Raw genomic sequence first — 14,164 nt, 5'->3', positions numbered from 1 at the left:
TAAGATGAATCTGTTTGGGCCTATAGCATTTTTATTTTTGCTTGATGCCCTTTCTTGGATCTCAATAATAATGTCTTTCCTATAGTTAACCTGCTCTTTTTCTCAACATTAACCTTCCTCTCCCTTCCCTGTCCTCCTCAGCCTTCAGGAGACACTGCTGAGCCTGGTGTACGTCCAGCGGGCACACTGGCACTGCATCCAGTACCAGGGTCCTTATGCCAGCAGGAGATGCGGGGCGAGGCTGACCCCAGCACCTTCACCCTGAGCCTCTCCTTCCAAGGCCTGGTGGGTGTCCGGCCCTTACGCCTCCAGACCAGAGACACCATGCAGCTCCTGACACCACAGACACAGCAGCTCAGGGAGAGGATTGGTGAGAAACTGCTGCAGGTGAGGAGGGAAGGTACGAAGGGAGTAAGAGAAGGAAGGGAAGGAGGGAGGGGGAGAAAGAGGGAGAGGGAGAGGGAAGGAAGAGGAGAAAGGAAAAAATGGAAGGGAGGGAGGGAAGGAAAGGAAAGGAAAGGAAAGGCAAAGAGGAAGAGGGAGAGAGAGAGAGAGAGAGAGAGGGGGGGGGGTTGAGAGGGAAAGAAAAGGAAGCAGGGAGGAAGGGAGAGTGAGAGAGAGGAAGCAAAAAGGGAAGGGAAGTAGGGGAGTGAAGGAGAGTTAAGGGAAGGAAGGGAGTGAAGGCGATGTGAGAGAGGTTGGGAACATTAGGAAATGCCTTTGTACTGCAATGGACCAATAATAATGGCTGAGGAGGAGGAGGAGAAGGAAGAGGGAGGGATGAAAAAGAGACCAAGGAAAAAATAAAGGAGACCATCTTAGACTGCAATGAGTTCTTACACGCAATTGATGGTGTTGATGATAAGATTGAGCCGATTTTTAGTAAGCCTGCGGCTGGCGGCACAATGCACCACATTCTGAGGTGTGATCCAACACACACACACACACACACACACACACACACACACACACAGAGAGAGAGAGAGAAGAGAGAAGAGAAGAGAAGAGAAGAGAAGAGAAGAGGAGAGGAGAGGAGAGAGATATATATATATATATATATATATATATATATATATATATATATATATATATATATATAGATATATATATATATATATAGATATATATATATATATATATATATATATATATATGTAACAGCTAAACCCTTGATTCAGCTATTTTGCCATCCTGTGTCTTTCCTCCCAGCTACAAATCAGAAAATTGACCCTCGAGTACTAAGTCCTCTGAGTATTTTTCTCCCTACACTGGTGCTGAAGTATTGCATTTTCATCCAGTCACAATTACCTGACACTTTTTTCTTTTTCTGTTATGATTCCCACAACCCTGTCCAGCACATGAAGGTTCACCCTGCTATCCAAGCTCCCAATGCAAGAATCAGTTATGGTCCTCAGCTCTAGTATTTCATCGTCCAGTGTCCTTCCTCCCAGCCACAGTTCAGGAGGAAGAAGTCGTGTTTACTAAAGCCACAGTGTTTTTCTTGTGTTGTTTCAGAGTGGTATGGGTGACGCAGAGGCTCTCACTCAGGTGGTGCTGCCTCTTTCTCTTTTTCTGTCACTATCTGTTCAGTTCAGTTCAGTTCTCTCTCCATAATTATATTTTCAGTTCATGGTCGGGAGTTTTGGCTTCATAACAGCACTCCCTGGTGCACTCCTTCACTGTTTGGGTTTCTTGTTTTCCTCTCTTTATTCCTTTAGTGTTCTTTCTTATCCAAAATTTCTGTATTGTTCTGTTTGCTTTTTTTATTTATTTATTTATTTATTTTTATCTGCCTTAATAACTCATCTTCAGGGGTTGCCATGTGTATGCAATGAAGCATTTTGTAGTCTCCTTATATTGTATCCTGGTGTATTGTCATTTTAGACCATTGCATTCCATAGTGAAAAACTCCCTTCCTCTTCCTCACCCCCATTCCTCCCTTCATGCATCTCATACCTAAAGTAACACAGCCTAACCATTGCATTCCATATTAAAGGACTCCCTTTCTCTTCCTCACCCCCATTCCTCCCTTCATGCATCTCATACCTAAAGTAACACACCCTAACCATTGCATTCCATATTAAAGAACTCCCTTCCTCTTCCTCACCCCCATTCCTCCCTGCATGCATCTCATACCTAAAGTAACACAGCATTCCATATTACAGGACTCCCTTTCTCTTCCTCCTCCCTTATTCCTCCCTGCATGCATCTCATACCTAAAGTAACACAGCATTCCATATTACAGGATTCCCTTTCTCTTCCTCCTCCCATATTCCTCCCTTCATGCATCTCATACCTAAAGTAACACAGCATTCCATATTAAAGGACTCCCTTTCTCTTCCTCCTCCCTTATTCCTCCCTTCATGCATCTCATACCTAAAGTAACACAGGATTCCATATTAAAGGACTCCCTTCCTCTTCCTCACCCCCATTCCTTCCTTCATGCATCTCATACCTAAAGTAACAGCCTCACACACACTCCCAGGTTGCCGCGTGAGTCCTGGTTGCTGTGGACATATGATGGCCCTTCTGTCTGGCCTGGCCGAGGGCCGCATAGTTCTGGCACTGGAGGGCGGCTTCAACCTCACCACCATCAGCTACTGTATGACGCTGTGTGCCAAGGCCTTGCTGGGGGATCTGCTGCCCCCCCTTGAGCCCCAGCTGGTGCCCAACAAGAGTGCCGTGCAGACCACCAATGGGGTCATCCGTACCCACAGCCGCTACTGGCTGGCGCTCTGCTTCAAGGTGAGTGTGGGGGTCTTTAATCCGACCACTGCAATTGGCATGGATTTGGCCTTCACTGGTAGCCTGGTAACATACACTCCCAGGTCTTTCTCTGCCTCTGTGGTGATAGTGGAGTGTTTCTCATGTGGTATTGCTGTGCTGGATATCCCCTCCCAAGGTGCAGGACTTTACATTTTTCTTCAGTGAATTGTAGCAGACATTTTTTGTTCCATTGCTGTAGCTTGGTGAGGTCTTCTTGTAAGAAATCCAGTCAAGGGGTTAAGGGGCAGGACTGGTGAAAGTTATCCCTCATGTCTTGCTGGTGTGTTCTGTGCCTGGTAGTGTTGTCAGTACATAGTTTAGAAAGCTGCCTCATTTCCAGAACTATATATTGGACATGTATTAGTTAGATCTCTCAAAACATTTCTTCAGTTGGGGGAGAATTAGGTGGCAGTGATCACAAGGAAATTAGGTTTAAATTAGACTGGGCGGTGACCCATGAACTCAACCCTGTGTTGGTGCCCGACTTTAGAAGAGCTGATTATGAGGGGCTCAGAAGACACCTTGAGGAGGTAAATTGGGAAACCTTAGGGCTGGATGAGGGCCAGATCTCAGGGCTGGAACCGGAAAGACAGGGGAACCAAGTAGAAATGACCTACAATAATTTAGTTAGAGAAATTGCAGAGGGTCAGAGACAGCATATCCTTACCAAGCACGTAGGAAGGAAAATAACGACCCCAAATGGATGACCCGCAGACTCAAGCATAAAATAGGCTTGAAGAGAGGAATTTATAGGAAAATAAAGAACAGAGAGATCCACCTCAGGGGTAGGTATGTTGAGCTAGCCAGGTCGGTGAGGAAGAACACCCGCCTAGCAAAAAGAAATTATGAGATTAGGGTAGCCAACGAGGCCAAGAGCGATCCCAAGGGCTTCTTCAAATTGTACAGGACGAAAACAAGGGACAGAATTGGACCGTTGAAAACAAACACGGGCGAGCTCGTTGAGAATGGAGAAGATATGAGCCAAATGATGAATGACTATTTCCTCTCAGTTTTCACGCAGGAAAATCTAACAACCATTCCGGAGAGAGTTCAGGTATATGAGGGTGACGAGAACGACAAGTTGAGGGATGTGATCATCACTAGGCAAGTAGTCCAGAATGAGATTGGTAGGTTGAAGAAAACAAATCGCTGGGCCCAGACGAAGTATTCCCAAGGGTTCTGAAAGAGTGCAAGGAAGTCCTTAGTGGCCCTCTTGCCGATATCTTTAAGATGTCGGTAAATTCTGGGTATGTGCCCAATCAATGGAAAGTAGCTAATGTGACGCAGATTTTCAAAAAGGGAGACAAGTCAGCCACCTCAAACTATCGCCCAGTTAGCTTAACATCAGTTGTGGGAAAGATGTTAGAGTCAATTATAGCCAGGAGCATTCGGGACCATCTAGAAAAGCATAATTTAATTCATGATTCACAACATGGGTTCACAAAGGGTAGGTCTTGCCTTACTAACCTGTTGTCCTTCTACACTAAAGTAATCGAGGCGGTTGACAGAGATGAAAACTATGACATATTATATCTAGATTTCAGTAAAGCATTCGACAAAGTCCCTCATCACCGGCTATTACTAAAATTGCAGGCTCACGGTGTAGATGGGAAAGTTTTGAACTGGATCAGGGCGTGGCTTAGTGGTAGGAAGCAGAGAGTGCAAATCAATGGTAGGAAATCTGAATGGGGCAGTGTTACGAGTGGAGTCCCACAGGGGTCGGTGCTGGGTCCTCTGCTTTTTATTATTTACATCAATGACTTGGACACAGGAATTAGTAGTGATGTCAGTAAGTTCGCAGATGATACCAAGATCGGTAGAGTAATCCAATCAGACAGGGACGCTACCGTTCTCCAGGATGAGCTTGACAGACTATATGATTGGGCAGGGATGTGGCAGATGGAATTCAATGTCGGGAAGTGTAGCATTCTGAGTGTAGGTTGGAGTAACCCCTCACACAATTAATTCTTAAATGACACTCCTCTAAGCAGGTCTGGGTGTGAGAGAGACTTAGGAGTCCTAGTGAGCGATGACCTCCGTCCTAGGGCCCAATGCATTCAGGCTAAAAATCGGGCGAACAGAGTACTGGGTTTCATCTCAAGGATCGTAAGCAATAGGAGAGCTGAAGTCATCCTAAGACTTTACTTAGCACTAGTTAGACCTCATCTCGATTATGCAGTTCAGTTCTGGTCCCCCTACTATAGAATGGATATCAAAATGTTAGAATCTGTACAGAGGAGGATGACAAAGATGATACAAGGGGTGAGAAACTTGCCTTATGAAGATAGACAAGCATTTAAATCTACACTCGCTAGAAAGGGGAAGGTTGTGAGGAGACTTGATAGAAGTTTATAAATGGATGAAGGGCTTCAATAAAGAAGATGTCAATAAGATTTTGACAGTAAATGAGCCAGATAGGACACGTAGCAATGGTTTTAAATTAGACAAATTCAGATTCAGCAAAGACATAGGCAAGAATTGGTTCACCAGTAGAGTGGTAGATGAATGGAACAGACTTGGGAGCCATGTTGTGGGTGCCAATACCATAGCTACATTCAAGAAGAGGTTAGATAAAGTTATGGATAGTGAGTTAAGGTGGGGTTAGGATTACAGGAGCTGCCTTGTTTAGGCCAACCGGTCTCTTGCAGACTCCTTACGTTCTTATGTTCTTATGTATGCGGATATTTCCATACACTTTCTTTACAACTGTCCATTTAAAAAACAGAATACTGTAAAATTAAAGAGAAAAGTGACAGAACTTAAACAGGGCGAGCACTAGGTGTGCAACAACACGAGTGCCACCTAGCATGAAAATCCGTGCAAATCATAAAAAAAAAAAAAAATATCAATTTACTGTACATTCAGAGGGATCAGGTTTTGTGGTAATGACACTCGGCTGTTGAACCGAATGTCTTTGTTGTATATATATATATATATATATATATACATATGTATATATACATATATATATATATATATATATATATATATATATATATATATATATATATATATATATATATATATATATATATATATATATATATATATATATATATATATATATATATATATATATATATATATATATATATATATATATATATATATATATATATATATATATATATATATATATATATATATATATATATATATATTTCTTCCAACGACAATATCACAATAGAGCATGGGATTGCCCAGTATTCATATCCCTATTGGCTCTATATCTGTGTTCTCTGTTAAACTAAGCAATTGCTAACTAATCCTTAGATTATGTTTCCCCTTTCCTATCAGCCAGTAACCCGTCGTACGGTGAGTAATACTGTGTGTGTGTGTGTGTGTGTGTGTGTGTGAACGCGTGCGTGTTTGTGAGTGTTTTTATGGAGGGTGTTGCATTATACTAAGAAAGGCATATATATATATATATATATATATATATATATATATATATATATATATATATATATATATATATATATATATATATATATATATATATATATATATATATATATATATATATATATATATATATATATATATATATATATATATATATATATATATATATATATATATATATATATATATATATATATATATATATATATATATATATATATATATATAACTGAAAGTTAGCTTCGCTAACTGGTAATCCACTAACTAAAAGTTAGCTTCTCTTACGCTAAAGCACTTAACTGACAAAGAAATTAGTGCAAGCTAATGCTAATCGCTAACCGCTAACTTTTTATATGGATTTAGCTTCGGTTTAGTATTTTGGCTCTAAACCATTAAAAACAGACCTTGTGATCTAAATTCTCAATATGTTGTAGCGTAGACATAGAGCTTTCCAGAAGTGTATAGCATGCCAAATTCAGATGATGATAAAGGTGTACACAAATAAACAAAACCTGTCTGAATTTTCTAGTGGATTTAAAATTATCAGAGGAGGAACTACATTCACCGGAAGCTAATTGGTCCGCTGACTGTTTCAAAGTTAGCGAATCCGTTAGTCAGTTAACGAAAAGTTAGCGTCGCTAATTGGCGGTTAGCGGATTAGCGGAACGTGCCCACCCATATATATATATATATATATATATATATATATATATATATATATATATATATATATATATATATATATATATATATATATATATATATATATATATATATATATATATATATATATATATATATATATATATATATATATATATATATATATATATATATATATATATATATATATATATATATATATATATATATATATATATATATATATATATATATATATATATATATATATATATATATATATATATATATATATATATATATATATATATATATATATATATATATATATATATATGACCAACCATCGTGCGTGTATTGCAATGGGAGACACGCACACTGTTCTATCAATCTTTTGTTACGTGACCCGAAAAAAGTTGCTACTGTGTACACCATTAGCATTCTGACAAAGGATCTGATGTTGTGGACTGGGACAGAGATCAATCCCATTTTATGTTAGGAAAGGAGTAGATGCCGAGAGCATCATTTAACTATTATTCTGAAAAGAGACACTTCTTTTTGCGAACCCATACAGGCTTTATCTCTTATTGTTATTTAAAAAAAAAAAAAACTTACATAATCTTCTCTTTTTTAATACAAACATGGATTCCTTATTATAACATTCTAGATTTCATCCTTTATACCTTATTTTTTGTTACTTAATATTATGGACATACATTGAAGTGAAAGATGTGTACCTGTGTTTTGTGTTTGTAAGTGAAAGACGTGCAGTTACCCCAAAAAATTGTCGGCCACCTACTGTACACAAGAGAATGAGCGAAAGAAAAGAGGAGTTGTTATACGATGCTAACTGTAAATGTCATAAAATATTTGAGGTCGGTTTCCTACAGTTTAGACAGTTCTCATGTTACTTCAGGTTGGGGGATATGATTGACTTTCTTGGCTGAATATACACAGGAAGCCTTGCCCTTCCGTTCTGCTGTTTCCATGCATCACTAATCTCAGCTCTTCCTTCCCACGCTGCCGCAGCTCGCCTCGTCTCAGGTATGAATAATTAAGTCATGCCGTGCGTTGCTGGATTAATAAATGCAACGCGGTGCATATTTTTTTATTTATTTATTTTTTTTTTTGTGTGTGTGTGTGTGTAAAGGAGAATATTTGAAAGAACTTACACTAAAATTGGAAAGGGTTTGTCTGATACAGTTCAGGCCATGGGCGAGAAAGGTTATTAATTGAAGTTTCCTGATGGAATTATTTTTAAAAGCCGAGGTTGAAGAATGTTACGTGAAGAGATTTTTAATGTTGTCTTTCGCTTAAGGTGAGGAAATAAAGTTTTAGAGGCCCGGGTCTGCGTAGTTAATGGACAAATTAGTTTTCGAGACACTGATGGCCACTAAACTTTATAGATCACATTACGAGCCGCAGTAAGTGCTGAAAGTTGAGGAATTTGGAGTCGCTTAACGAGATACTAAGTTTATGCATGAAATGGCTTGAGCTTAAACAAATCATTTTAGAGGGATGATGTTGGAATGTTTCAATATTAACAACTACATTTCTGAGTCATGTTCGACACCGCTGGCAGCATTACAAATAACAACGATAACAATAATGGTAAAAAAATGGTAATAATATACCCCCCTCCCCCCCCTCTCCACCACCCAGATGACAACGCCCACCGCCCCGTGTTCCCCGGCTGCCAGTCCTACGACGACATCCACGTGACGGAGAACGTGACGGCTGGCAGCCCCGTCCTCCTGGTAAAATAGATAGATAGATAAATATACAGTAAAACCCCGATTATCCGAAATGGAAGGGGGGAAGCCTCTTTCGGATAAGCCGATTTTTCGGATAATCCGGATTTATGGCCGCCATTTTGATCGCCGCCAGTTTGATCGTCGGCATTGTGTCTTGCTTTCTCGTTTGGATGAATATCACTTTGATCTTGCACCTTGGTTCTTATTTTCGAAGCACAGGTAGAACGCGATGCGACTGCCCAGTGTGAAGTGTGTGACGCGACTGCCGCCGACTGACGATGTAAACAATGAAACCAAACAAACACACGCTACGCTAAACAAAGTAGTACGCTTAAAACAGGTGATGTAAATGTTTTATTGTATGTTTGTCTGTGTGTCTCCTTGTCTGGACCAGTGTATGTTGATACTTGTGAGCGTTGCAGATCTGAATTGTGAATGTTGCAGAGTGCGATTGTGAATGGTTGTGCAAGCTTGCAAGTGTGCCTTGAGCTATTTCGGCAATACGTATTAGAAAGCATATTCATTTTAACTGTTCTTATCAATTTTAAATGTGTTAATATAGTACATATGTAGTTACTTTTATTTATTTTTGATGTTTTATAACGTTTTAGTATAAAAAAAATTTAATTGCATTATCCAGATCAATTTCGGATAATCCGGTTTTCGGATAATCCGCTTTTGATAATCAGGTTTACTGTATATATATATATATATATATATATATAGATATATATAGATATATATATATATAGAGAGAGAGAGAGAGAGAGAGAAGGTGAATATCCTTTGCAATATGTCATCATTCTTGGAGTTTCATATTTTCCCTTCTCCTCACCTTCATCTTCCTTTACCTCGTGCCCGCCAGCGCCTGGACCGTGACGGCGAGGACAAAGAGTTCTTCCTGACGGTCATCGCGAAGGACAGTGGCTTGCAGCCCCGCCAGACGTCGTGTTCCTTCAGGGTCGTGGTGGAGGACGTTAACGACAACCCGCCCGTGTTTGACCTGCCGGTGAGTTGACGGCTTCCTGGGGCGGCTGCGGGAGGAGCTTGAAGGACGGTGCCTGTAGGGGTAGGCTTCTGTTTGCTGAGAGTAAAGGGTATGAAGACGAAAGGGTAAAACTATAATCTACAACAACCTTACAAAAAGGATAAATATATAGCAACGGGAGGACCTTAAAAAGCACACTCGCAGGGATAGACGACTTTTTGTTGAAGAGTAAAAGGTACAAAGACGAAAAACTAAAACTGAAAACTGCAACAACCCGACGAAAAGGACCAAAATAAAGGAACGGGAGGACATTAAAGTACACGTGCATAGGTAGGCTTCTGTTTGTTGAGTAAAGTTATCAATTAAGACAAAAGGATAAAACTGAAAACTACAACGATCCTGCGTAGAAGACAAAAATAGAGTAAGGGGAGGATCTTGAATGACACTGCCGACGCCGATTAGTTTATGTTTGTTGAGAGTAAAAGATAGAAAGGCGAGAATAAATCTTTGAAAACTGCAACGACCAAACAAAGAGGACAAAAATACAGTAATAATAATTGGGAACTTGCATGAGTCTTTGAACACAGATGAGACATAAAACATGGAAGGATTAATTTATGGTTTAGTAAATACGAGACAATTCATTTATAGCAGAGGATGAAAAGTTGGCCACCAGGAAAATTACGAGCAAGAGGAAAGGTGGGCCGTCGTGAAGGCATCGCCCAGACACGTCGCATTTGATCGAGGGAAATGGATGGCCCACATATCTTAGTGCGACTTCGCGAAAGTTGGTTAGACGGGCCTTCTTGCGGGGTCGTTAAGGTGAAGTTTTTGGCCCCGGGAACACGTGCTGCTTTTGTCCGAGCTGCATAACTTATAATGGGGGAATGGGTGTAGTTTGAAGTGCCTTATAGTTTAGTTATATCTTGATTGTCTTTGGAGATTAACACAGAGGTGAGATTTAATTAAGACTTGATGGATGCACTGACTCAGAATTTGTAAGTATTTCGAAAAGGGCTAAAACACACACACACACACACACACACACACACACACACACACACGATGGATTGTAAAATTAAACCCTCGCTGAAGTATTGGATCGGGAATAATTTAGTCGAATGCTGTTTTTATGGAGTGGGAGTCAAAGGTGGTAGGAGGGTCGCAATCTCTTAAAGAAGAAGTACTATATATGTATAGCCCCAGAGGGATATTGTGCCTGATTGATTTAGATAGTGATTTATTGCTACTGAGTCTGAAGGTCACCAGGTCATCTCGATCCGACTCAAATACTAGCGAGGTCGTCCAAAGGAAGTACCTGTGGAGGTGAGGGAGAACTATTCGTTTTTTTTTTTTTTTTTTTAACGTTCTTAGTCCTCTTGCTACTCATGTTTGTGCGACTCAAAGTTTACTGAATCACCTGTAGTTGTGGATGGCTTGAGGCTTATATTATGTGTATTTTGTGGACAAACTGCTTTATACAGATATATCCATCAACACAGAACAGCTGGAGGAATACTGAGAAAAAGAACGCTGATGAAAGGTTGCATAAATAATTTTGCTGTGATCAAACACACACACACACACACACACACACACACACACACACACACATACCGGCGCGCGATATGTGTGTGTGTGTGTGTGTGTGTTTGTGTTTGTGTGATTTTGGCAGTAGCCTACCCAGAGATCTTGTGACCTCCATGCTCATTCGTGGAGGGTATAGGCTGGCGATCGCGGGTTTATCGCGTGATCAGATAATGGTGAATTACACACAACTCTCGCGTGGTGCAGTGATTTAAGCGCTCGGCTTGCCTGGGTCACCCCCTTCACAACATGTTCCTTCCCACAACAGCGGTACGAGCAGACGCTGGCCACAGACCACAACCCGGCCACCCCGGTGCTCAGGGTCTCCGCCTCTGACCGGGACACAGGTGAGAATGCAAGAATCAATTACCACCTTGAGGGGCACCCGAACCACCTGGAGTTCTTCTACCTAGAGCCTCTGACAGGCGTTCTCACCCTAAAGCGACCTCTTCAACCGACTATGGTGAGTACTGCAAGGGCGGCGGACGAAGAGGGAGGAGGGAGATAAGGGTGACGGTTCATGGGAGGCGGCCTGAGAACGGAGGTGAAGAGAGAAGGAGAGGATGATGGATGGAAGAAGGGAGAGGTCAGAGGGCAGAGGAAAGGGTGAAAAGGAGGGAAGAAGAGGAGTGTTATGGAAGGAAGTGTTGTGTATAGGGCTTGTGGTTTTATATCAAGTCACATTGGTATGGTACTTGTTTTTAATAGATAATGTGACGAGTAGAGATACAGAATAATGCATAACTAGTTACATGCAGAGAATGTATTGGCAGTTGGCAGACACATTGATAGAATGAAAGTAACATGATAGGGAAAAAGATAGATAGATATTTAGTTTCGTTGTAATGATTGGCAAGCAATAAATATTGATAAATTGATAGACAGATACGAATACATAGATAGAAAAAGAAAGAGAAAGACAGATACAGAGAGAGAGATGAACGGAATCAATGAGAATTTCAGGCAAAGGTCGTGAAAAGAGCGACTCTTAGTGTGCTAATAATCATATTGGAATTTCGAAGGTTACGGAGTGGCATCTGGACCGACTCAAAGGTCACGCACATTAAATTTTCTGATGCATATTTTGATTTTTTTTTTTTTAATATTTCTCTATTTTTGTGTTCATTCTCTTCGTCTGGTTCCTTGATTCCTTGATTCTTGTTTTCTCTCTTCTCGGCTCCTTGATTTCTTCCTCTTCGTCTGGTTCCTTGATTGCTTGTTTCTCTTTTCCTGTTTTCTCTCTTCTCGGCTCCTTGATTTCTTCCTCTTCGTCTGGTTCCTTGATTGCTTGTTTCTCTTTTCCTGTTTTCTCTCTTCTCGGCTCCTTGATTTCTTCCTCTTCGTCTGGTTCCTTGATTGCTTGTTTCTCTTTTCCTGTTTTCTTTCTTCTCGGCTCCTTGATTTCTTCCTCTTCGTCTGGTTCCTTGATTGCTTGCTTCTCTTTTCCTGTTTTCTTTCTTCTCGGCTCCTTGATTTCTTCCTCTTCGTCTGGTTCCTTGATTGCTTGCTTCTCTTTTCCTGTTTTCTTTCTTCTCGGCTCCTTGATTTCTTTCTCTTCGTTTGCTTCCTTGATTGCTTGCTTCTCTTTTCCTGTTTTCATCCTCCTCGTCTCTTTCCTTGATTCCTAGCTTTTCTATTTTTGTTTTCTTTCTCTTCGTCTACTTCCTTGTTTCCTGTTTTTTTCTTTCTTTTTCCTTCCTTTCTTCTCTGCCTCTTTATTTCTTCTTTTTTTCCGCCCGATCTCCTGTCTTGCTTCCTAACTTTTTTTCTTCTTTTTTTCTTTTTACTTTCTTGCTTCTCTGCTTTATTTGTTTGTTTCTTCGTCTTTCTTTTTCTGTCTTATTCCTCTCCTTCCTTCGTCCCTTCCTCTGCTTTCCTCTCATTCTTCCATCTTCCATTCATCCTTCAGCTTTTCCTTTATTTCCTTTGTGTCTTCTTTTTCACATTTCCTTCATTCCATCCTTTCTATGTTTTATTCTTTCCATCCCATCCTTCCCATTTCTCTTTCTTCGTTCATCACCCCCCAAAGGCAAACTCCCAGACCTTCCTCGTTTGTTTGTTTCTATTCTTCCTTCGCCCCATCCTCTCTGCTTTCCTTTCATTCTTCCATCTTTTTTCCTTCAACTTGTGTTTTATTTTCTTTCTTCCCTTCATATTTCCTTCATTCCATCCTTCCCATTTTCCTTCATTCCATCCTTCCCATTTTTCTTCTCTCCATCCTTCCCATTTTCCTTCATTCCATCCTTCCCATTTTCCTTCATTCCATCCATCCCATTTTTCTTCTCTCCATCCTTCCCATTTTCCTTCATTCCATCCTTCCCATTTTCCATCATTCCATCCTTCCCATTTTTCTTCTCTCCATCCTTCCCATTTTCCTTCATTCCATCCTTCCCATTTTTCTTCTCTCCATCCTTCCTATTTTCCTTCATTCCATCCTTTCCATTTTCCTTCATTCCATCCTTCCCATTTTCCTTCATCCCATTTCCTTCATTCCATCCTTCCCATTTTTCTTCTCTTCCATCCTTCCCATTTTCCTTCATTCCATCCTTCCCATTTTCATACATTCCATCCTTCCCATTTTTCTTCTCTCATCCTTCCATTTCCTTCATTCCATCCTTCATTTTCTTCATTCCATCCTTTCCCATTTTCCTTCATTCCATCCTTCCTTCCCATTCCATCCTTCATTTTCATCCTTCCCATTTTCCATTTTCCTTCATTCCATCCTTCCCATTTTCTTTCCTTCATTCCAGCCTTCCCATTTTCCTTCATTCCATCCTTCCCATTTTCCTTCATTCCATCCTTCCATTTTCCTTCATTCCATCCTTCCATTTTTTCTTTCCATCCTTCCCATTTTCCTTCATTCCATCCTTCCATTTTCCTTCATTCCATCCTTTCCCATTTTCTTCATTCCATCCTTCCCATTTTCCTTCATTCCATCCTTCCCATTTCCTTCATTCCATCCTTCCCATTTCCTTCTTCATTCCATCCTTCCATTTTCCTTCATTCCATCCTTCCCATTTTC

General features: G+C 40.3%; 1 protein-coding gene across 1 annotated transcript; it reads left to right on the top strand.

The window, feature by feature from the left end:
* Positions 1-228: 228 nt before the first annotated feature.
* Positions 229-11,766, top strand: LOC126992508 (protocadherin-1-like). The gene is made up of 6 exons (XM_050851259.1): positions 229-387; positions 2,548-2,745; positions 3,067-3,070; positions 8,476-8,570; positions 9,433-9,576; positions 11,411-11,766. Exons 1-6 carry the CDS (start codon positions 229-231, stop codon positions 11,648-11,650), a joined length of 840 nt encoding a protein of 279 aa, XP_050707216.1. The 3' UTR covers positions 11,651-11,766.
* The last annotated feature ends 2,398 nt before the right edge of the window (positions 11,767-14,164 follow it).

The sequence above is a fragment of the Eriocheir sinensis genome, unplaced genomic scaffold (assembly GCF_024679095.1).
Source record: "Eriocheir sinensis breed Jianghai 21 unplaced genomic scaffold, ASM2467909v1 Scaffold484, whole genome shotgun sequence".
NCBI classification, from domain to species: Eukaryota; Metazoa; Arthropoda; class Malacostraca; order Decapoda; family Varunidae; genus Eriocheir; species Eriocheir sinensis.
Note: the sequence above shows the minus strand (reverse complement) of the source record. Positions and strands in the feature narration are given on the sequence as shown.